Source organism: Salarias fasciatus, chromosome 17 (assembly GCF_902148845.1).
Source record: "Salarias fasciatus chromosome 17, fSalaFa1.1, whole genome shotgun sequence".
Classification (NCBI taxonomy): domain Eukaryota; kingdom Metazoa; phylum Chordata; class Actinopteri; order Blenniiformes; family Blenniidae; genus Salarias; species Salarias fasciatus.
In genome coordinates, this window is record NC_043761.1 from 22,146,665 (window position 1) to 22,170,939 (window position 24,275).

The 24,275-nt window shown below is 42.9% G+C and overlaps 1 protein-coding gene across 1 annotated transcript; it reads left to right on the top strand.

Moving 5' to 3' along the window:
• Positions 1 to 1,840: 1,840 nt before the first annotated feature.
• LOC115404726 (NXPE family member 3-like) lies at positions 1,841 to 20,336 on the top strand. Its single transcript, XM_030114116.1, has 7 exons — positions 1,841 to 2,008; positions 2,238 to 2,408; positions 16,725 to 17,165; positions 17,425 to 17,717; positions 18,056 to 18,131; positions 19,504 to 19,696; positions 19,783 to 20,336. The coding sequence occupies exons 1-7, from the start codon at positions 1,841 to 1,843 to the stop codon at positions 20,334 to 20,336; spliced, it is 1,896 nt and encodes a 631-aa protein (XP_029969976.1).
• Positions 20,337 to 24,275: the final 3,939 nt, after the last annotated feature.

Below are 24,275 nucleotides of genomic sequence, written 5' to 3' on the forward strand. Positions count from 1 at the left end.
TTCCCACTCATCGAACATTTTCTCCACACAAAGTTTTGTTAGAGAGTTTTCAGTGGGAAAATAAGAGCTTTTCTCAGGAGCGTGTTCTCTGGTAAACATGACTACGACATGAGTTCAACCTGGAAGTCCCTGTTTTGTTTGTTCTAATAATGACATAAAGTCAAAAGATCACAACCAGGCCCGAGCAATCCCATGTTCTTATCTGTGACATTTGTTAGCACTTTACCTTTTAGTATCTATGTTTATGCCTTGTTGCTTTTTGCATTTGATGCCTGTGGATTTTAAACATCTCGTCATTTACGTTTGATTTGAGAGGCCGTTGCACATATTTATTGAAGTAGAAATTGTGAGTCAGGTGTATCCAAATTCTCCATCTTGTGGGTAACTTTAATTTCTATGTATGTGAACATATTCCCATGTATTGTGAACAGATATTTGAAATATACTCCATTCAAGAGGTCAATTGGAAAAAGCTGAATCTTTCAATGGTTCAGTTTGTAGCCTGAGAGGTAAGGATATATGCAAAAGCAGATCACACATTGTGATAATGTCTCCATTATCTATCAATGTCTTTCTCTTATGTTTTTTTGTTTAATTTTTTTTTCTTCACTTGCAGAACAGTTTCAAATGAAGCTGCGATCAGGATTGATCACCATGAAGTTCGTCTGTCGGAAATCTGCCATCACTTTCCCATTTCTGACAATGTGTGTCCTCATAATGTGTGTCCTGATTCATAATGTATACCAAGAATGTTCAGAAGGTGAGAACTTGCTGAAAAATTAGTAGTGAAAGATAAAACTGTTTTTAAAGTGGAAAATGTTACTGGAGCCCAAAAAAATGTATGTAAAGTCATCTACACAAGGTGCTATGCCCCACATGTCCAACCTGGACGGGGAACAAGGCATTTCCAGTGCTAATGTACTCGGTGTTGCACATTTTTGCTGTTAAAAAAAAAAAAAAAAAAAAGGCTTGGCAAAGCTCCAATAGTGGCAGGTCTGTGTTTGTCTGGCCCACCCGTTGTCTGCGTCTAGTCCAGCACCCTCTCTGTGTATTCCACCTCTGCCTGATGTCCATGTCCCGCACTATTTCCCTCCATCTCTCCTGAGTACCCAGTCAGTCCCATCTACTGTCTGTGTCTGTCTGACTCGCCTCTTGCTCCAATCATCTTATTAGCCAATCCCCTTGCAGTTCCTTCCCTCCTGAATGTGTTCAGTCCTGTCTCCCTCATTTGTCTGCGTCGGGTCATCTGATGTGACTTACCCAAGACAAGATACTCTGATGTATCCTGTATGTTTGGACATCCAGGTCCTTCTTTGTCTACCTATTTCATTTGATTCTTTGGTTTATTTGGACTCTGTTTTCAGACTTTGACTCTAGCTTGGCTCAACCCATTGGCCTTATTTGCCTCAATAAACCTGCTTCTGCCTCTGAACTGGCTCTGGTTGGCTTTTGGGTTCTGTGACATGCATTCGATATGCATCATTTTTTGATATACCATCATTGAAAATGCCATCAGAAAGCAACAATACTACTGAAAATATCCTGTTTAATTTGTGAAAGCACAAACTGTGGACCAGTCTGAATAATTCAGCAATCAAACTTTGTTTCCACTCATCATCAGAGGAATCACAGCTTCTGCTCCTTCCGACATCTTTCTCCTGGGGAGGATGTTGAGGAAAATCTCATATTAAACTCCATTGCTTGGCCTGAAACTCCGCCTCTGCTGCCTCCTCGTTCAATAAACGACACCAGCGATCCGGCCCACAGCAGCTTCATCATTCTCCCAAAGGAGGGAGGAGGACAGTGGATCGTTGGGGATCAGCTGGAGGTCAGGATCACAATGTTCGACCACCACGGTCATCCCAAGAAATATGGAGGAGATGTCTTAACTGCTCGACTTCACAGCTCTGCTCTTGATGCAGGTGTTGCAGGTCAAGTGTTGGACCATCTCAACGGCACCTACTCTGTTGTTTTCCCTTTACTCTGGGAAGGATCTGCACAGGTGGAGGTAAGTGCTGTTGGGATGATGTTAACACCACCTCATGCATGATGTGATGTTTATCAACTGAGGCTAACGGCAGAATTACATCATCACCTGAAATTTATTTAATGGTCAAATGGAAACAAAAAACTTTGAGATTTGTCTTAAGCTGCACATTGATGGAGAGACACATGGAAGGGACAATGACGTTGATTTGTTTTAAAACTGTGAAAGTTCTTTTTCTCCATCTTGTCAGGTGACTCTGGTTCACCCCAGTGAGGCACTAGCCGTGCTCCACAGGCTGATCTATGACCAGCCTGATCAGATTGCTTACAACGCCCTGTTCAGGTTGGGTTCAGTCAATGAAACCACCATCTGCGGCATCTGCATGCGTCCGACCCAGCATCCCCTCTGTGACTACACTGATGTCCGTACAGGAGGACCGTGGTTCTGCTACAAGCCAAAGACGCTGAGCTGTGCAATTAGTAATTAGCAATTTGTGTCTGGTGAGCAGACACGGAAGGTTGTGGGGTGTATTTACTTGTGTTGCTGTATTTACTTGTGTTGCTGTAAAGGAGTAAAATTTGGAGTCTTTTGTAATTTTCAAGTCCTCGTTGAAAAACGTAATGTTACATTACGTTTTTCAAACAGTTCCTGAGAATTACAAATGACTCACAAATGTACTCAAGAACATTTTGATCAAAATATTTTGATGACTTACATTGGAAATCCCTCAAGCTACTGAGTGAAAAATATGAACATTGGCCCTCATTTATCAAACGATCTTTCAAACGGGTGTATATCTGAGCGGTGAGCTCATCGTACGACGGGGCTCACGCGGCATTACAGAAACTTCCGTACCTCGCCGATCCCAGCGTTTGAGTGATCGGGTGTTGATAAATGCGATGGCTGAATTTGATCGTCATTAACAATGTTCCGCCCTGAAATATTCATAATTCCGAAGCCGCGCCCACTGAGGTCAAACACGGAAAAGGAGCGATTTTGGCGAAAGAAGAAACTTTGAGAGCTGGAAATGGATCCTCTCAGGTCTGAGGTGGAGGTAAATCAGGAGGAGCTCCTTGGAAGAATAAAAACTGAAATTAAAGGAGAAAAGAAAAACGCTGTCTGGAGGAAGCCGTTCACGGCAGCCGTGAGCAGCGTCCCCCGGATGAACGGACACCGGCTGAGGTCTGAACAGATTATACGTTCAGTTAATTTAACCCTGATGTTACAAATAATAAGGCTGATTCATATTGTGCAGCTCAGAGTTTTATTGTTTTGTTTAATTATGTCTTAAAGTCGGACAGCGGCACCGCGGCCTGGTCTCCTCCCCACAGCGGGGACGGTCCCACCGAGACACACACACCCAGCACCGGACCCGGTGCCGAGCAGGACCCCGGACCGAGCAGGACACAGGATCGAATAGGACCCGGGACTCAAGCCACCGAGGGCGGCGTGCCACCCGCTGCCGGATCTGCTTAAAGGGGCTGTATCATGCTTTTTTAGCTAGTCCAAACCCTAGAAATGCCATTAACATGGTAATAGTTTATTTTTGGCGCTGAGGAAAAGTAATTTTGTGTGAAATAAAAGATTTTCTGGGGCTAATTCTGAAACCCGGAAGAGAAAACGCTCTGTTTCACTGAAAATCCCGCCTCTCCCCCTGTGGACTTTGACTGACAGCGAACTTCAACCAATCAGCGCTTCAAAACAAATACGCTAGCTAGCTTTAGCTCTTTAGCTCTAGCTTCTCCACACGCAAAAACGTCTTTTCCTGTGAGAAACTCACCAAGCGCAGACCCTTCAGACCCTTCAGACTCTTGCTCTTGCTTGACTGTTGCTTTCAGACGATGGTCAAAGTTTATCCTCGAAATCGGAGTTCCAAAAAGCAGCAACGCTGATTGCCGAGGGCCTGCGGGAGGGAGGACTCAGGGGAGCCATCTTCACAGTGTGACGTGAACGTGGGAAAACAGAGTGTTTTCACGGGTGCGGGAGGGGCTGCGTCTCTGAGCAGCACAAACGCCAGGAAAGCTTAAACACGCAGGCACAAAGGAAAAAAAACGCTTTGGGGGTGTTTTAGGTGAGTACATAACTATATAACAAGGTTAAAACATACAAAAAGTGAATTTTGCATGATACAGCCCCTTTAAATGAAAGACAATTTATAGAAGTCTTAATAAAATGTTTGACTACACGTCCTCTGTCTGTATTTAATCTCCCTTTAGTTCATGTTATTTTCTAGGTTACTGGTATCACATCACTGATTAAATAAATCATTTGCTAAAATTTAGAGTTTATTTCCATTTCAGTAGCGGTTCTTCAGGTCCTGTCTCCTCCGTCCAGACCCAGTGGAGGCTCTGCTGGTTCCCACATCAGCTCCTCTCGTGTCGCAAGCGCATCAAAAGTAACTCTATCGGCCAATGCACTATTGTGTAAAACTGCCTAAATAAAGTCACACACCATTTCGGGGATGAACAGGAACAGCAGTGTTTCCCCCGCTGGATCAGCAGCGCGTGTGCGTCGTTGCGCACTGTTAAACTGCGCTCCTCTCCGTGGCAGGATGGACCAGCGGACTTATTGAAAGTTAAAAATCATTTATTAATCCCACAAAGAAGAATTTTATTAGATATCCTGAAAGGTCATGATTTTATTTTCTATTTATTTACTTTTAATCTGTCCTGAATGTGTGCTGCTTTTGCTTTATGGGTGTTTGAGATGTGCTTTATAATTATTTTCACGCTCCGCCACGTTTCTCTGTGCTGCACCGCAAGTCCGCATTGACTCAAACTTGCGTACACGATGTCAGAGCTGTCGTGAGATTTCATCTTTCCGAACGATCATGACCAAATTGATAAATAACCAACCCGTCTTTCATATGGACGTACGACGGGTGTACGCCCATATACCGCTGTACGACCATTTGATAAATGAGGGCCACTGTGTTGTGGGAGGGCATTTTATTTCAGTTCTTGTGTCAGCAGTCACTGTCTTCATTCTTCAACAAAAAAAAAAAAAATCAATATTTTATGTGTCTCTAAAAACGAAAAAGAGCTCAGTTTGTCTTTAAAAAAATGCTCAACATTTTCTGTGTTGTGGATGTTTGGTTTTGGTTTTATTTTACTGTTTTTCTTTCCATTCATTTTATTTCCTGCAAAACATCGCCAAGCATCAGATAAACAGCCAATACCTTGTGTTTTTTTCGTCCTGATCCTAAAGGATTGACGACCTCAAAGGAATCTTGATAGAGAATCAAGGCCAAACATGAGGTTTCCGTTTGAAGTAAGGCATTATCAGTCACATTCTGTCCATCCCATACATCTTCCAACACATCACAGGATGAGAGTCGTGAGTGGGATTCTTCATACTGTTTTTTTGAAACCCTCAGATTCAAAGAGAGAAGTAATAGTTTCGGTTATACTGTGCAAAAGCATTCTTTTCCTGAGTCATTTGTTGTCATGCCCGCTCCATTGCCACTATGGAGCGGGTCTGTTTTCTGCTCTCTCTCTCTCTCTCCCTTCTACCTGTAGGTGAGCAGGCTGTGTGAGCAGCTCATCAGCGAATTGGAGTCGCCTGTCCGGAGAGTGGCCTCGTCTGTTTCATTAGCGCTGCTGCCTACTTAAGCTGGCTGCAGTCCGCTCTCCGATGCTGGACCGTTGAACTACCCCAGGTCAGTACTAAACCAAACTAAACCAAACTAAATTAAACTATCTAAACTATACTAACTAAATACTAGTTTAAATACTAAATTACTAAACTATTCTAAACTATCCACAAAGCTGCCCTAGGAGCTAGAATGCTGTGGGAAGTACGGTGCACTGAGCCCTATCCTCTAATGTCTGAATGTTCTTCCCTTTAGTCCGTTCATTGCTTTTCACCTGCTGTCCCCCCCCTTCGAGGGGGAGTCTTCTCCAGTTTCAGTTGCTGACTCCACTATCACGAGGGCCTACAAACAAGCTCCGTCCGGACCGGGAGGACACTCCTGTCGGTGCTGCCCGCGGACTGGCTTCAGTTCTACTTCTGGGATCCGTAGTTCCTGTGCTGGACCGTCCAACGGACTATACTCAACATAGTGCTAGGCTTTACTTCTTGTTGTCTCATGCCAGCTGTTGCCAAAGCTGTCCGCCCCTGGGAGAGGGATCACTCCATACTGTGGTTCTCCCCAAGATTTCTTCTTTTCCCACTGGGTTTTTGGAGTTTTTTCTTGCCGGATGTGAGGGTCTAAGGCGGTGGTTGCTTCGTTTTGTCTTGTTACTGTGGATTTGACATATTAACATTATGCTTATTCACTGTTTTTATTTTTACCAATCAATGTAACATCTTGGAGCCCTCTGAGGCAACTGTTGTTGTGATACTGGGCTATACAAAAATAAATTGATTGATTGATTGAGTACTACCAGAGTTCCTGTATGTCTAGCCTTCTGTTCATGCTGCCACTGACTCCGTACCTTCTCTGCTGCAGCCTGGTCCACCCCTGTCCTTCCCTCGCCTGCCACCTGCTCACCTGGCTGCAACAGAAGCAGCCCCTCGCCTCTGACCCGTTCACAGTTGCTGGTGTGCGTCTCCTCGGCCCTCGGACTCAGCCTTCGGACTACTTCTGATAACCCAGTTGTTAAATAAACCTGTTTCCACTCACTTTCTGTGTCTGGCTGCCCTCTGCGCCGAGCCTCCGTTTCACGTTCCGTAACATTTGTACCTAAATACAAAGGCAGAGGTTCAACGTAGTTGAAATGGTTTTTGAACACTGACTTGTGACGTTGATCTGTACACAAAATGTTGTTGCCTTTTTTTTAAATATGTCATGTTTTGTGAGCCCCTCTATGGTAATACCAGCGTCAGGTACACCAAACAGACCATTTCTCTTTCAGTTTAGAAAAGATGTGCAACTGAGCAGAATCATGGATGTCCTTGACTTCCTCAATGATAGTTTGAATTACTGATGCTGGTAAAACTAAGTTAGCCTGAAGCTTCAAGTAAAACAGACAATTTCTTCGAAAAAAAGGTCTTCATCCACAATATCATCAAGTTGTCTATCAGGCTGTTCAGCATTTTTGGTGAGAGGTTGAGAGCTGACTCACAAGATGGCGCAGGGTTTCAGGCTGCATTTTTTGAGCTGGGTGTTGAGACAGCACTTCACTTACATATCTTGTCAAACTTGTTTTGTGTGTTCTTGAAATGTGAGATGCAAATGTGGATTTTACACCAAATGTTTTCTCACAAGCCTTGAAGGGACAGGTTATATGGCCTTTCAGATGATTAAGCAACTCCTTCAGGTTTGTAAATTTACTCTGACAAAATTTAATCTCACAAATCAGTGTTATACTGGTATGTTCATCTGTAGTACCTTTGTCAAATCTGTACCCTTTATGATCTCTGTACAAGTGAGACTTGAATGGTGGAGATTTTCTAAATGCACGGGCACACTTAGGTGCACCACAGGTAAAAAGGCAGTTTGCTGAAGTTTCATATAAGTAAAACCTATGATAGTTCTACTCTCATGGGAACAGTGCTTGCAGTGATACATTTCTGGCCTACCAAGACCAAAAAAGAAAGAGAGGAGACAAAAAGTTATTACTGTTAAACATCAGAGAAAAAAAAACAAAACAAAAACAAATGGACACTCAAAGTAAATGAAAAAGCAGTTTCACTTGATAATCTCCTCAGCATTTGTTTTTCTTGTGGGCCTCAGCAGTGTCACTCACTGCATGTAGCTTTCTTCTGCATTCTCCACCTGCAGTTGCAAAAGATGCACAAATTTCAAAACACAAGTCAAGTTGGATTACTATTACCAGTGATTCCTACCAATAAGATTGGGTAATTTCAAATATAATTACATGTATAACAGTTTAGGTAATCCAATTTTTTGTCAGTTTGTAATATTGTTAACTGAGTGCCCCATACATGTTCTGAAAAACATTACATTACATTGCCAACGAACTGGACGGAGTCGCCGGAAGAGCCAACACTCATCATTTTTGGCATCTGGGCACATTATGAAACTTTCCCCATTGAGATCTACATCCGGCGGCTGATGAGCATTCGGAAAGCAGTGTTGCGCCTGTTGACCAGGGCTCCAGACACTCTGATCATCATCAGAACTTCAAACCCCAAGAGTGTACGTGGATTTGAGCAGTTTTCTGCCACTGACTGGTACTCAATCCAACAAGACAAGGTTCTTCGTGCCGTATTCAAAGGAATAAACGTTCATCTGGTGGATGCCTGGGAAATGACTCTGTCCCACTGGCTGCCTCACAACACCCACCCTGAACCTCCCATTGTTAAGAATATGATGAATGTTATATTGTCCTACATATTCTCTGGAAAAAGCAATTAGTGTCTGGTGAGCAGAGACGGAAGGTTGTGAAGAGTATTTACTTTTGTTGCTGTAACTGAGTAATAGTTTGAGTCATTTGTAATTTTCAAGGACTTTTTGAAAAATGTAATGTTTCTTTTACTCAAGTACATTTTGATCAAAATATTTTGCTGACTAACATAGGAAATCCCTCAAGTTACTGAGTGAAAAATGTGGAGCAGCCCATTGTGTTGGTGTGGTGGAAATTTCAGGGGTGGCTCTTGGATGACCCACAACCTTCTGGTAGGATTCTTCACCTTTACTATAGACAGTCGAAACTCTACGCTAGCGCATTCAGCCCAAACGTTCTTGTCATGTCATATTGTTTTTGTTGTATTTGTTATTGGTTGCATTAACTGTTGTTCTTCCTTCTCCAGGGTTTGTTTCTCTTTTAATTTCAGTGCCCTTTCAATCAGAGAAGCTCTTTCAGCTTGTTCCTTAGGAGGTGCAGATGATGATGATGATGATGATGATGATTATAATGTAGCTGAACTGCCGTGGCTGGACATGGCCCCCGACATGCAGGATCCTGGCCGCTTCCCTTTCCATCGCCCTGTCGAAGATGTGCTGTCACCTGGTCCCACGTTGTTCTGTTGTTGCTGTGTGGCATCAATTTTCCATTTTTCAGCATCCATCATGAAACTGCTTATTTTTTCTTTTTATAGCTTGATGCCAATATGTCTGATTAGCATCGTTCCGACCCATGACTCATGAGCTTTACTAACTCCTTCAAATGTTCATCAACAGTATCTGGATCATCACTGTTTGTCTTCAATCCACTTATTCTATTCAGTTTTGCAGTCACCTCAGAAAGCTTTGCTCTTTTCAAACTGATTTCTCTCTGCAAACGGGCCTTTTTCTGTTTACTCTGGCACCCTCTTCAGGCTGTCTTTTGTAGCGCAAGCATCTAATGCCACAGACTCCAGCATCCTGTTGTCTTGCATTTCTTCTTTTTACTATTTCATGGTTCTCACCTTTTCATGACAGCTCAGAGTGAGACTGGCGTATGGCAGGCCATTTTGAGTATTCCACACAAAAAATGTTTTGATTCTGATCTAATCTTCAACAAAAAAAAAGATGGATAGATAGATAGATAGATAGATAGATAGATAGATAGATAGATAGATAGATAGATAGATAGATAGATAGATAGATAGATTTACTTTATTGATTTCAAAGTGGGAAATTCTTATATTACAGCAGCATCAATAGAAATATGGACATAAAATTAAGTTGAATTATGTACAATTAAGACTATATATACAAAAAGTACTGACCTATGAATAGAGATAAAGATATGGGATGTTAAAATACACAGATGGTAAAGAAATATGAAATCTACTGATGGTATGGAACAGAGTTAGACTGGTCGGTCTAGATTCCTCCCTAAAGGAATCACTCCTTCCCTACAGCCAATATGAAAAACAGTAAGGCTGTATATGAACCCAGGAGCTAATATAAGTGAACAGTTAAGGTGCTGAATAATGGATAGTAAATAAGGTGCTGTATGGTGGAGTGTTGAAAAAAGAACAGTCCAGAAAAAACAACCATACAGCAGACAGGTGTGAGATCGTGTGCAGTGTGATGACTTGTGGCAGGAATGATTTCCAGTATCTGTCCCTGAGACAGCGGAGCTGCAACAGTCTGTTGGAGAAGGAGCTCCACAGTTTGGAGAGGGTGGGCGGGGTTACAGTTTCTAAGCGTCTTCCTCTCCACCACAACCTCCACAGTGCAAATGAATGAATTAAGAAATTTGGTACTTTGAAAAACTACTGCTCCACTAAAAAAAAAAAAAAAAAAGTAGGGGATGTTGGTGAGAAAGACACTTGAAACTGTTAGTTTATACTGAGTCATGGTAAGCCAAGCTCTAATGCCGGCTCGTTTGCCTCATTTCCAGCATCTTTTTCAGAGCCGCTGTCACCTCTTTTCTATCCGTTCTCGCCATCTTATCCTCTCCAGGAATGAGTCGAACCCTTGTGGGAGGGTCCAGTCAGTCCAGAGTGGTTTCAGACTTAAAAGTTCAGTAGAGTGTAAGTTCTTGTCAATGTGTAGCTGACAAAAGAAGAACCGGGTCAGTTTGTCTACGTGTGCAGCCATCTTGCCAGGCAAAATAAACAGCAGGAAAAAAAAAATGGTGGTGAGTCTGACTGAACAGAAAGATATCTAAGATCTGTCAAAAACAAAGAGATGGAACAAACAAAGTTATAGAGAATATAGCTTGATTGAAGCAATGGTCAAATGTAAAGCATTTTTTTTCTGGTGAAAACCTAGTGAAAAAAAGTTTAAAATCTGAAGCAGCACCAACTAAACACAATGAGATGGTGTCTTAACCCAAAGAGTTCATCCCCTGAGAAAAGGAACATGTTGTTCCAGAACTGTATTTCACATGTTCTTGTTCAGGACATGAACTAGGTGGGGTCACTTAAGGCCCGTCCATGCGTCACGTGTCCGCGAGGGTCTGTGCGGATCAATCCGTGGACGTCCACGCTGCACCCAGATTTTGTGACCGCAGTCGGGCATGCGCCGAGTGGCTTTATCCGTCGCGCATGCGCCGGAGACCATCGCACATGCGCCAGCCAGAGTTTTCTCCAGTACCGCCACCGAACACTTTGCTGACACTTGTTTTTTATCCTCTTCTTTAGCTAAATACAGCAGACACAGGAGCTGCGTCCCCGTCTGCTTTCCCTTGGTCGCCATTTTGATTGTGTGCATGCGCACAGCTTGTTTTCTCTGAGAGGGTGCAGGCATCAGTGCGCATGCGTGGAACGCATGTCGTCATGCGTTCAGAAATGTAGAATGGGAGCGAGTGCGTGCACATTGGTGGTGCAGGGACGCGGACATGTGAAGCATGGGCAAGCCTTTAACTTCACAATGGGAAAAATTTCGGTCCTTCACGAAAAACTTCTGTATCTTCTAATAATCTTCTGTGTTAAAGACTGTGCCTGCATTGCACCTGATCTCATTTCTTCTTTTTAACGAGGCTGTCTCTGTCAGGTGGTTTTTGCTGACAGCTGATCCATCCAGCTGCACCACTTCTGTTTCCAATTAAAGGGCGTTCCATGATAAAGCTAAATTGTGTGAACCATTGTCGGCTCAACCTGTTGAATGGATGGTATGAAAGATATGTCACTGATGCAGCCAGATTAACATTCGTCACTGCATTGCTGGATGGTTTTCACATTCCTCCCTGTCAATAATGTGTTTCTCTCATCGTACATGAAGACAATCAGTATCAGGATTCTTTCAGTGTTCACTTCTTCAGTAACTCAGTCTCCAATGAGGTAAGACACATTAAACTTGCTTCAGATGTGTTGTAAATAAGCTAAAAATCAAAGATCTTTCAAACTGAATATTGTTAGAGGTTTGTTTCTTCTTGTTTGCCCTATATAGATACTCCATAAAAAGAAATAGCAGTTGAAAAATAATCTCTTGAACCACAGAGATTCTCTTATGACAGTTTTTTTTTTTTTTCTTGAGAAGATAAACTCCTTGAGATGAACCATATCGTTTTCGAGGGGGTCCTCAAATCCCCACGAAAAAAAAGTGAAAACAAAGTGAATTTATTTTTTTATTATTCTGATAAAAGTTGGACTGACCCAAATTTCTTTTACAAACAATAGGGTTTTTTTCCCCCCAGACCTGAAGATAAGAAAATGTGTTTATTATGAAAAACAACTATAAGTGGGAGTACTGAAATGGCCTTGCATTGAAAATAATTTCATATAAATACACTTAAAATTTTAATTTTCTTGGGGTAATGCTTGAATAAACAGATGGCTTGAATTTACATATCAATTGTTATTAAATATCTGAAATAGGAGAGATCACAAATGTAAAGGAATTTTATTGATAAGATTTACTGTCTGTGACGGGCAAATTGATAGATGACTCTGTGTGAGAAAGTTGATGCAACGTGGAGGACAAAAACGGCCTGAAATTACACTTCTTCCAATACTGCAAGAAAATTAATGTATACTTTAGCCTTCTAGAAGTACAGCTCATTCCTATATGTCATAAAAACCCTTCCCACAATCTGCAACTGACTTTTTTCTGTCAATCAGTCGATTGTTTCTCTCTGTCTCTGTTCTATTCTTTTGTCTATTTTCATTCTGTAATCAGAACCAGAAAAGTAAAAAGGCTGCAGCTTTCAGTTCTGGTTCTGCAGGTTTCGTCCTGTTAAAATTCTTTAGCAGGGAGTCGTTCTTTGTTGATGCCATATAATTAAAACTGCAGTGAACTGAACCAGCAGACTCTAGCTATGTTCTTTCAATGATCAAAAACCTGTTTTCACAAAGTGTTTAAGAAGTGCAATATAACTCAGCTGAGATTTCAATATAACAGCCAGGTTTCGGACTTCTTCAGATGTATTGATTGACAATTTGTGTAGTTTCAAAAGGTGTTTCTCTCTCAGCCTTAGGAACAATTACTAAAATTTCAGTTTTGTCCTGGTTGAGCTCTAAAACATTCTCTTGGATCCAGGAATTCATAAAATACTGCTGAGAAGGGCAACTGTGCAATATCTTGGGTGTTCCTGGGACTGCATTCTTTTGAACTGAGGCTTCACGTGTTGTTTCTGTGATCTGCTGCAGCCACTCTTCCAGTTTTGTGGTCACTGCCAAAAGTGCTCCTACTACTATGGGGATCACATCATCTCTGACCCTGCAGATCTGTTCCAACTGTTCCTTCAACTCAGTACCTTCAAACATATCCTGTTCTTTTCAGGCAGCAAAGAGGAGACAGAGGTGAGAGTGATTGGCTGACTTATTTTCATCCAAGATGAACAGAGAGAGATGAATGTTCCTTGGATCCTGAGAGAGCTCGTAGACAGTTTTGAGGAATGAAGGCGGCAAAGATCAGATCAGTTTCCTCAAGGATGCAGTCGAGAGTGGGTCGGAGGCAGCCGGGAGGCTGGACAAGGCTAGTCCTTTCAACTGGTGAATAGGTCATGAAATAGGAGCACAGAACTCAAGAGTTGAATAGCGCAGCGGAGCTGAGAACGAGAATACAACTGACTGTGTAAAGTGCTACTATCCATTGTCAACATGAAGAAAGAACGCCACTTTAATAGTGAGGACACAGCTGAAAGCCATCTCAGTGATGAGGCAGTCCCACACTTCCATCAACAGCCACCCCTGCACCGCCCACCTGAGAAGCATTAAAGAGAAGAGGGCAGACCACAACGCCCTTAAGTGGACGCTGTGCATAGCGTGTGACAGTTCAGTTGGTGAAACTCCTGAATGAGACCAGGGTCCACAATGTGTCCATGAGGAACCCAGGAATGTTCCCTGTATCATAACCCACCCAGTCCACCAGATACTGAACTCCCCGACTCCGGTGACAAATATCCACAAGCCAACATAGTGTAAGCAAGTCTGTCATCCAGTGTCCTGCGTGGTGGTGGGGTACTAACCAGGGGGGCCAGATCACTTTCCCTCACTGGTTTGACCTGACTTCCATGAAAGGTGGGATGGATATGTATGGAAGAGGGAAGCTTGAGACGTACCACACAAGGGTTGATGATCTTTTCTATTTTGAAAGGGCCCACAAAGTGAGGGGCCAACTTCCTGAATTCAAGTTTAAGGGGAAGATCCTTCGCCCTCAACCAGTCCTTCTGATGAGGAGAATAAGAGTGGGTGGTCTTGCATCTCCAGTTATCCTGCCGCTCCATCCTCTGGAAGGACTTGAGTAAAGCAGCACACGCTCTCTTCCAGACCTTCTCACACCTCTTCATGATCACCACAACTGACAGCACAGCCAAATCCTGTGGGCTGGTATCCCAGAGAGCACTGGAATGGAGACAGACCAGAAGAACAGACCAAATAATTATGTGCCTAACCCAACCACAAAAGGAGAGTGCTCCAGACTGAAGGTTCTTCAGAAGTTACACATTGGAGTAGAGTCTCCATCTCTTGGATGCTCCATCTGGCCATTGGACTGAGGATGGAAACCAGAGGAGAGGCGTACCTTAGCCCCCAATGCTGAAAGAAATGCCTCCAAATGTTAGATGTGGAGATAAAGACGGACATGCAGTTCCAGCCACCAGGGACTCTTGAATGTAAGACTCCATAGCAGCACAGTCATGAGGATGGTTTGGTGGAAGAGACAGAGCCTTGAACTTACTGAATACTGGTGCCAGGTCATGGTACGCTTCAGGAACAGCTGACAGATCAATAGGCTCAGGTGGAGGTGACTGCAGAGATACACCAGGAGTGAGCACCGATCGTAAACAGTGATTCAAGCAGAATGTGTTCCAGGAATTAACCTCCTCCCTGATCCGCTCAATATGGGGGTTGTGTTTACGCAGCCGGGGATAACACAGCACCAACGGAGGCTGAGAGTGCTCAATTAGATTGAATGTAATAGTTTCCTGATGGTTACCAGCGAGCACCAGAGTACCTGGCCTGGTGTTACGGCTGACCTCAGCTCGATGGATCCATTTAGCAACTTCACAGGGCAGGAGAACTTTCTCCACTGACTCGCATGACCACCATAGTGCCCAACAATGCAACAGCCCCCACCTGGAGTGGTTGATCCTTTTAAACCCCACCAGCTACTGGGAGACAGTGGGAGAAAGAACCACTGATTATTGATCACAGGTGTCCCTGCTTGGCTGTCTTCCACAGCTGTGCCCAAACCACACCCCACCACCACACGGACAGACTGAGTCAACAGAGAGTTCCGGTTACCTGACAGCAATGAAGAGAGTTGGTTCAGCTCACCCACAGCCCTTCATCTACTGGGGAGTCCAATTTTTAATGGACACTTGGGGGAGTCGAAATGTAATGCCCCAGACCACTGCAGTGAAGTCAGGCATTGGTGGCTCCGCAATGTCTTCTCTCCTGCATAGACAGCTGGGCTTGTTAAATATGCTGACGCATAGGGAAATGAGGTTCTGCAGATCGGGAAGTCACTAACATGTGGCTAGCTCATCCTTTAGATGATGGAGTCCCCAATACGAAATGCCCTGGAGAGGGCAGTCATTCCAGCCGTTTCCAACAGAACTGGTGACAGAAATGGTCCAGAACTTGATGGCGTGCTCGGCCACACTGCCTGGACAATGGAAGGCGTCTTTCCCTTCAACAAAGTTGAGCAAAGTTGAACAAAGTTGAACAAAGTTGAACAAAGTTAAACAAAGTTGTTCTTCATTTCTTGAGTGACAACCTGATAGGACTGGCAGATTGGCTCTTCCACACGGCTGTTCCCCAGGTTTCTGCTGATCCAGAAAGGAGTCAGATGAGATAAACGATATGTGACCTGTCTGCTGTATATGCTTGAGGCTGCAGCTCAAACATAAGGCTGGCTTGAGTGATGAAAGCTTCCTGTCAGAAAGCCTGACTGGAGCGCACATGAAGGATGTGGAATTTGGGTAGTGTCTTTGTCTTATGCTTTCATGTTTGATTGTTTTTTTGTTTTGTTTTTCTACTTTGCAGAACAGTTTCAAATGAAGTTGTGATCAGGGCTGGTCACCATGAAGTTCGTCTGGAAATCTGCCATCACTTTCCTATTTCTGACTATGTGCCTCCTCGTCTTCATAAAGTTTACTAAGAATGTTCAGAAGGTGAGAATTTACTGAATAATTAGTAGTGAAATATAAAACTGTTTTAAAGTGGAAAATGTTACTGGAGCTGAAAAAAATACATAAAGTCATCTACACAAGGTTACATGCCCCACCTGGACTGGGAACAAGGCATTTCCAGTATTAATGTACTAGGTGTTGCACATTTTTGCTGCAAAAAACAATCAAAAAAAAGCTTGGAAAAGCTCCAATAGTGGCAGGTCTGTGTTTGTCTGGCCCACCTGTTGTCTGCGTCTAGTCCAGCACCCTCTCTGTGTATTCCACCTCTGCCTGATGTCCATGTCCCACACTATTTCCCTCCATCTCTCCTGAGTACCCAGTCAGTCCCATCTACTGTCTGTGTCTGTCTGACTCGCCTCTTGCTCCAATCATCTTATTAGCCAATCCCCTTGCAGTTCCTTTCCTCCTGAATGTGTTCAGTCCTGTCTCCCTCGTTTGTCTGCGTCGGGTCATCTGATGTGACTTACCCAAGACAAGATACTCTGATGTATCCTGTATGTTTGGACATCCAGGTCCTTCTTTGTCTACCTATTTCATTTGATTCTTTGGTTTATTTGGACTCTGTTTTCAGACTTTGACTCTAGCTTGGATCAACCCATTGGCCTTATTTGCCTCAATAAACCTGCTTCTGCCTCTGAACTGGCTCTGGTTGGCTTTTGGGTTCTGTGACATGTATTCGATATGCATCATTTTTTGATATCCCATCACTGAAAATGCCATCAGAAAGCAACAATACTACTGAAAATATCCTGTTTTATTTGTGAAAGCACAAACTGTGGGCCAGTCTGTATAATTCGGCAATCAAACTTTGGCTTTTTCAGGTTGAGGATGAACTTGACCCCATCACTACCTTACAAGTTACCAGTAAACATCAGAGGAATCTCAGTTTCTGCTCCTTCCGACATCTTTCTCCAGAAGAGGCTGTTGAGGAAAACCTCATATTAAACTCTATTGCTTGGCCTAAAATTCCGCCTCTGCTGCCTCCTCGTTCAATAAACGACACCAGCGATCCGGCCCACAGCAGCTTCATCATTCTTCCAAAGAAGGGAGGTGGTCAGTGGATCGTTGGGGATCAGCTGAAGGTCAGGATCAAAATGTTTGACTACCACGGTCATCCCAAGAAATACGGAGGAGACTTCATACTTGCTCGACTGCACAGCCCTGCTCTTGATGCAGGTGTTGCAGGTCAAGTGTTGGACCATCTCAACGGCACCTACTCCGTAGTTTTCCCTTTACTCTGGGAAGGATCTGCACAGGTGGAGGTAAGTGCTGTTGGGATGATGTTAAAACCACCTCGTACATGATGTGATGTTTAGCAACTAAGGCTAACGGCAAAATTACTTTTTTTTTTTTTTTTTAACTGACCGACCTGAAAGTCTGTTGAATAATTTATTTAATGGTCAAATGAAAAACCATCTTATAGATTTTTCTGAAGGTGTATATTGACAGATGGAGGAATGAAAGGGATGGCAACATTGATTTATTTTAAAATTGTGAGAGCTTCTTTCTCCATCTCGTCAGATGACTCTGGTTCACCCCAGTGAGGCAGTCGCTGTACTCCACTGGCTGACCTATTACCAGCCTGATCGACTTGATTACAACACCCAGTTCCGGTCAGGTTCAGTCAGAGAAACCACCATCTGCAACATCTGCCTGCCTCCAACCCAGGAACCCATCTGTGACTACACTGATGTCCGTACAGGTGAACCGTGGTTCTGCTACAAGCCAAAGACGCTGAGCTGTGATCATAAAATCAGCCAGTCAGCAGGCCCAATCAAAGAAACAAGCTTTGTAAACAGAGATTTTTTTCAAAGGTGTGTGTTCACTTTTTATGAGCATTGTGAGATATCTGTCTGCCATTTTTTGGAACAGTGAAGATTGAATTGAATGACCTGAATGCCTGAGAAACATGAACAAGTCTGACCAACAGTCACCACGTTTGTGTTGTAACACATGCAAAAATCTTGTTTCCTTCTTTTAAGCCACTTTTAATAGTTTTTAGTTGAAACATTTGATTTTATTGCCAACAGCTGCTGTGTATCTCAGTATTTCATACAGAAAACGTGTGATGCAAACTAATATTGGTTGTAGGTCGAAGTTTTGTACATGCACATGTGCTGTCAGGCATTTGATATTGTGTTTCTTCCCTCAGAGACGTCAACCTAAAAGTCTTCATTGGAACATCAGGACCTGCTCAAGTCACTGTGCTGTCAAAAAAGGAAGGTAATGTGCAAAGAAAAAAAAAAGATTGTTCCTTACAAGGGGATATAAACAGCACCAAAGCATTGACTAAAGGCTCTAATTTGGTAGCACAACACAGGGTGGTGCAGGGTGGCAGACCGTAGCATAACCCACACAGTAGTGATTAGACACGGCTAGGATGGGTGTAGCCATGCACCAGATGGAGGTTTTGACAGATTCAGCTTGACGCAGTGACAATTTAGTGCCAAAATACTATGCGGAAGGTGCGCTAAAAGCTTGCCATCTTCAGCCTCGTCTATTTTTGGCCCATGTGAAGCACGCCTGGGGCTGTCATAATTTAGGTGACAGCTATGCAGTGTGCATGGGAGAGAACAATCCACCTGGCTGTGTAGTTCTGTACTTAAATGTGAGTATTAGCCTAATATTTATACATTTTTACTCAGTCACATTAAAGATACACAAAATCACTCATGACACAAATGTTCATGAAACAAATGCTTTTCATTTAAATACGTCTCCTTCCTCATCCTCCTTTTGGACTGCTGGATGGCCTGAGGAGAGCCTTCTTTCCTGGTCCGTGGTCTCAATGCCCACCTGAGACAGAAGGGGAGGAGCAGGCATTTGGCTGCCTCTCCACATCTCAAAAGACATGCAAATGTGGCGTGGCGATGGCATTTTAGATTGGGGCTGCAGACAATGCCACCTGGGGAATTTTGCCCCAGGACATAGTTGAAGAGGAATGTTCTCAAGGAAAACCAATCTGGGTCACACAGATCCGTTCTCACATGTACAAAGAGTGCCAGCAATGTGATTTCCCAAAAAATATATAAATAATTTTATCACAACAAAAAAAAGGGGGTTTACCATAAATGAGGGAAGACAAAGTAAAATCCAAATCTACTACAATCGTGGGTGAACTCAACCTACCAAAGGAACCAGGATCGGGGCCTACCAGGCAAGCGAATGGGCGACACAAATTGCAGTCAGCCACACATGCAAAATTGCACATGCAAATGTGTGACTGACAACACAAGTGGTCACTCAGATGTATTGTAGATCGGCTGTGTTAAACCCAGTCATGCCTTCACTCCTGCCACTTGACCACTTGCCCTGGTTGGAGGAACACAGGCAGAGATGCATCGCGCCGTGTTCAAAAATTGCAAAATGCCCTGGACCACCAGATTGGCACAGCTAAAAAGGAGGTGCAGGGCAGGTACCCACACTTGCTTCTGGTCTACGAAAATAGAGCCCTATAATTACATGTAAGAAAAGTTTAAAAAATACTACAGTGCTATACTCTGTTCAGTTAAAGTAAAGAAAGAGATTCTGGTCGATTTATTTATTTTTTTTATACGTTCAAAAATTGACTTGGGTTTGACTACCACAGATCAACCAGAGGCAAGAAGCAGAAGTGTGTCTGGAGCAGCAGGTTATTACTACAAAGGTGTTTGGCGATCACTGCGCGACACTCCAGTTCACCAGTTCAACACAACATCAGCCATCACTGAGTGTCTGAAAAACAAGGAGATCCACATGTATGGAGACTCCACCATCAGGCAGTGGTTTCAATACCTCCTCAAAGCACAACCAGGTATTCACTCTGTGAGAATCTCTTGTATTGTATTCATTTTCTTTCCAACTTGATTTTTTTTCCCCCCCTGTCTCAATTACATCTAGATCTCCAGAAGCTTGACTTCCAGTCAAGTTACCCGAAGTCCGGTCCATTCTTTGCTCTGGACAGTGAGAACAACATCAAAGTGACTTTCCGCTGCCATGGTCCTCCAATCCGTTTTAGTGTTTCAACCATTGAGATGCATTACATTGCCAATGAACTCAACGAAGTAGCTGGAGGTCCCAACACTGTCATCATTATTGGCATCTGGGCACATGTCATCACTTTCCCTGTTGAGATGTACATCCGGCGGCTGATGACCATTCGGAAGGCAGTGTTGCGCCTGTTGACCAGGGCTCCAGACACTCTGATCATCATCAGAACTGCAAACCCCAAAGATTTAGCACGATTTGAGGAGATTTTTGCCAGTGACTGGTACATAATGCAGCATGACAAGGTTCTTCGTACCATATTCAAAGGAATAAACGTTCACCTGGTGGATGCCTGGGAAATGACTCTGGCCCACTGGCTGCCTCACAACACCCACCCTGAACCTCCCATTATCAGCAATATGATGAATGCTGTTTTTTCCTCCATATGCCCTGGAAATAGCAGTTAGCATCTGTTGAACAGAGGTGACAAGTACTCATGTTACTGTCACTAAGTAGCATTTTGAGGAATTGGCAATTTTCAAATACTTTTACTCAAGTACATTTTGATCAAAGTATTTTGCTGAGTTACAGTGGAAATCACTCGAGTTACTGAGTGAAAAATCATGTGGAGCAGGCCAGTGTGGTGGACAGGGCATTATATATCAGTTCTTGGATCAGCATTCAATGTCCTTATTCTTCAATATTGAGGTGGTCACTACCTATAAATGTCTGTGTGCCCACCTGGACCGCAGACTGCACTGGTTGGTGCTGATGCAGCATATAAAAAGAGTCCGAGCAGACTGGACTTCCTCAGGAGATTAATATCTTTTGATGCTGTTCCTTTTTTCAAGCGTTGCCGTTGCGGTATTCTTTTGTTGTGGTGTGCTGGGGAAACTGCATGGCTGTCAAACCTGGTAATCCGTTGGACAAGCTGGTCCAAAGGTGTGTGTCGGTGATGGGGAGGGGGGTGGACTCCGTTGGTGAACTGGTGGAGAACAGAATGAGGAGGATGATGAAGTCCGTCCTCAGTAACAACAGGCACCCCCTGTATGAAGCTATGCTCAGCAAAGCAACCACAGTGCACGCCTCCTGTTGGTGCGGTGCACAACTGAGAGGTTCAGGAGGTAATTTGTACCGACCGCATTAAATCGATCCTGCTAAGGTGTATTTAAATGATGGTCTGTTTTCTGTTTAACTCATGTGTCTGTAATGCGTATTGATGTGTATGCTACGCTGTGTGCGGCTGGACACCTGAATTTCCCCTCTGGGGATTAATAAAGCACTTTTAACTTTAACATTAAAGACAATCAATGTTTTTGTTTCTATGAAAAGGAAAGTGAGCACAGTTTGTCATTAAGGAATTGTTCAAAATGCTGTGTGTTATGGAGACATTGTTTGATTTTAGTTTTATTGTATTTTCTTTCTCGCGGCCATGACGAGCAGTTTCATGTTTGAGGTGAAGACAGACGGACCATAGAATTCAGATTTTATGCTTGAAAACATTTCATGTGATTGTCCAAAAAAGGTTTATACTTCCCGAAAAGGTTGGAAATATTATGCAGTTCCTTCATCAATTAAATGGTTATTTTTAAACCATTGTGCGCATCGTGTCCATCCCGGCTATTAAGATGCCATTCTTGTGAGACATCTTGCCAAACAGATGCTAATGTACAAATCAGCCAGCAGCTGCTTCTGCAGTTTGTTTGGGGCTTTCTTGCCTTTTTTATTAAAGTATTGAGACTTCATGGGCGACACAGCAGAACAGGACGATTTCTCACCGAACACCAAGATAATCAGTTTTAGGACTCTTTCAAATTTTACCTCGTCTTCTTTCAAACTTGAGTCTTGCCCAACAGGTGTGTCTGATAAAATGTGACAGATATTCTTAGAACTTCTCTAAAAAAGAAAAAAAACCTTCACCCTGAAGAATTAAGTCTAACAGAAAATTCCTGCTATGTTTGACACTATGTGAATCAAGTTTTCAACTCCAGTTTTTTGTTTTGTTTTGTTTTCTGCTAAGGCTATCTGTACAGTTAATGTCAATGTCAATGCTAACTTTACTTATAGAGCACATTTAAATTAGGCCTGAGGCCAACCACAGTGCTTTTCAAGACAATTAAAACCCTCAAAACATGAACAGAACAAAAAAACAAGGCAGCAAAACAGTGAAAAAGCAGATCGCAACATTTAGCGGTTACTGTGTTCGGCCGAAGGCCAGAGGGAAAAAGTATGTTTTTAGCTGGGTTTTGAAATTAAAGAGGCTGTCTGCAGACCGCACAGAGAAAGACAATGTGTTCCAACTTTGCTGAGGTCACGAATATAAAGCGTTTTTCTTCTCAAACCAATATGTGTTGGAAAGAGTGATATATTTGAATCACAAAACCGTTGTCCAGAAAAAAGTCAGACCTCATAAACGCTTTGCACTATTTTCTCTCCCTTCATATCACTCAGTTGTCAGTTTTATGAGGAATGTTTCTGTCAACAAACGTGTTTCTTTAGAGAGCTCTCTTGTAAAGGTATTGAAATGATCATGCATGCTGTCATATCCTAGTGGCTATACTGCAACAGCCTGTTCACTTGCCTCAACAAGAAAGTGCCTGCTTGCTTCCAGTATGTCCAAAACTCAACTACGAGGCTGTTAAGCAGCTCCAAAAGGAGTCCCACATCACACCAGTTTTAAAATCTCTCCATTGGCTCCTTGTTGTATTTCATGTCCAGTTTAAAATCCTGGTGCTGATCTTTGGAGCCCTACATGGCCAGGCTCCCATGTATATCACTATCAAGCCCGACAGCTCAGCCCGAAGCCTGAGATCATCTGAGCAGAACCTGCAGAGAGTTCCCCGGACTTGCTTAAAAACTAGGTGGGACAGCTCATTCATAGCTCATGCCTCACCTTTGGAAAGAACCTCCTCTAGGCTTGCACTCCCTGGACTCAGTGGATGCTTTCAAAAACCTTTTGAAAACATATCTGTTCCAAAAAGCATTTTAGTCCAAACTGGCAGAGCGTTGTCTTGGCTGTACGATGTATTATGCACTGTTTATATGATATCTCTCAGTATCTTATGTACTCTGCACTGTTTATATGATACTCTTATCTTATGTATTATGAATAAAGCTCTGTTTATATGATCTTTTCTTTTATCCCTATTTCTTGATCCTTACATGATTCTCTACCACTGTGAAGACCTTTGTGATGGCTGCTCGGTGAAAAGCACTATACAAATAAAATTTACTTACTATTTGAAAGGAAGGAAAATAAAAAAACAGTATTAAAAAAGAGAAAAGAGGACACAACTCCACAGTAGCTACTGGAAAGTCATCTTCTGATTGTACCTGATTGCCAATCTAACTCCTTTATGGCAGTTTGTATGACACTAATGTTGCTCTGTACTTGTGCATGTGCAAGAATCCTAATACCAAAAATATATTGTTCTGTTTTCAGTGTTTAATTTGATGATTATCACTGACTGGTGTATATTTATGGATGTATGTTTATTTATGAATCTGATGTGGAAAACAGAAAGAAATGGAGAAAAACAACAATGGAATGCATTGAAAATGTTTGTGATAAAAGAACCTTTGTGAAACTCTCACCTCCACATCATGACATGCAGACTTCCTTTTCAAGTTAAGCCTTGCTTTTAGGTGAGAAAAAAGATGGCCACACTGGACAAGTAACATTTTTCAGTTGTCCTCACTGCAGGGTAAATGTTGCAACCTTTTGTCCCTTTATGTGCAGGTGGACATTCAGTCATGTGTCCTGAAACTGCAGTATTGGAGTCATAGCTGACTGCAGAACATTTGAAAAGATTCTCAAGCTGACCAACACTATGCAGAGCAGTCGCCAGACTAGTTCTTGTCTCTGCATCTTTAAAAAAAAAAAAAAGTCAAAGACAAAAAGGATGTAAAGGTCTGAAAGAATGTACAAATATGAAACAACGCACACAAGCCGAAAGCTCATCATTCATTCAGTCTAACAGAAAGCATATCTAGAGACATTCAACAAATTAAAGAAGGAAAAAGGATCAAGTCCAAAAATGGCACACTCAGAAGGCTCAGTCCAGTTGTGGACAAAGATAGTCTATTACAACTCAGTGGACGTCTCTCTTTTGCTGAACTCACACAATAAAAAGCACCCTCTGATCATCCCTTCTGGCAGCCACATTGCCACCCTTCTTGTGAGACACTTCCATGAATGTTTGGCTCATCAAGGAAGACGCGTTACGGTAGGAGCTGTCCATGGTGCTGATTTTTGGCGAGGTGGAGCAATAAGGGATGAACAGATATATTGTGGTAACTGTAACATCCAGAGAAATGTAACTAATATCTAAATTTGGTATGATGAACACAAACAGCTAGTAGATACACATAGTGTCACGCCCTGTGCCCCTGCGGGCTTCTTTCGC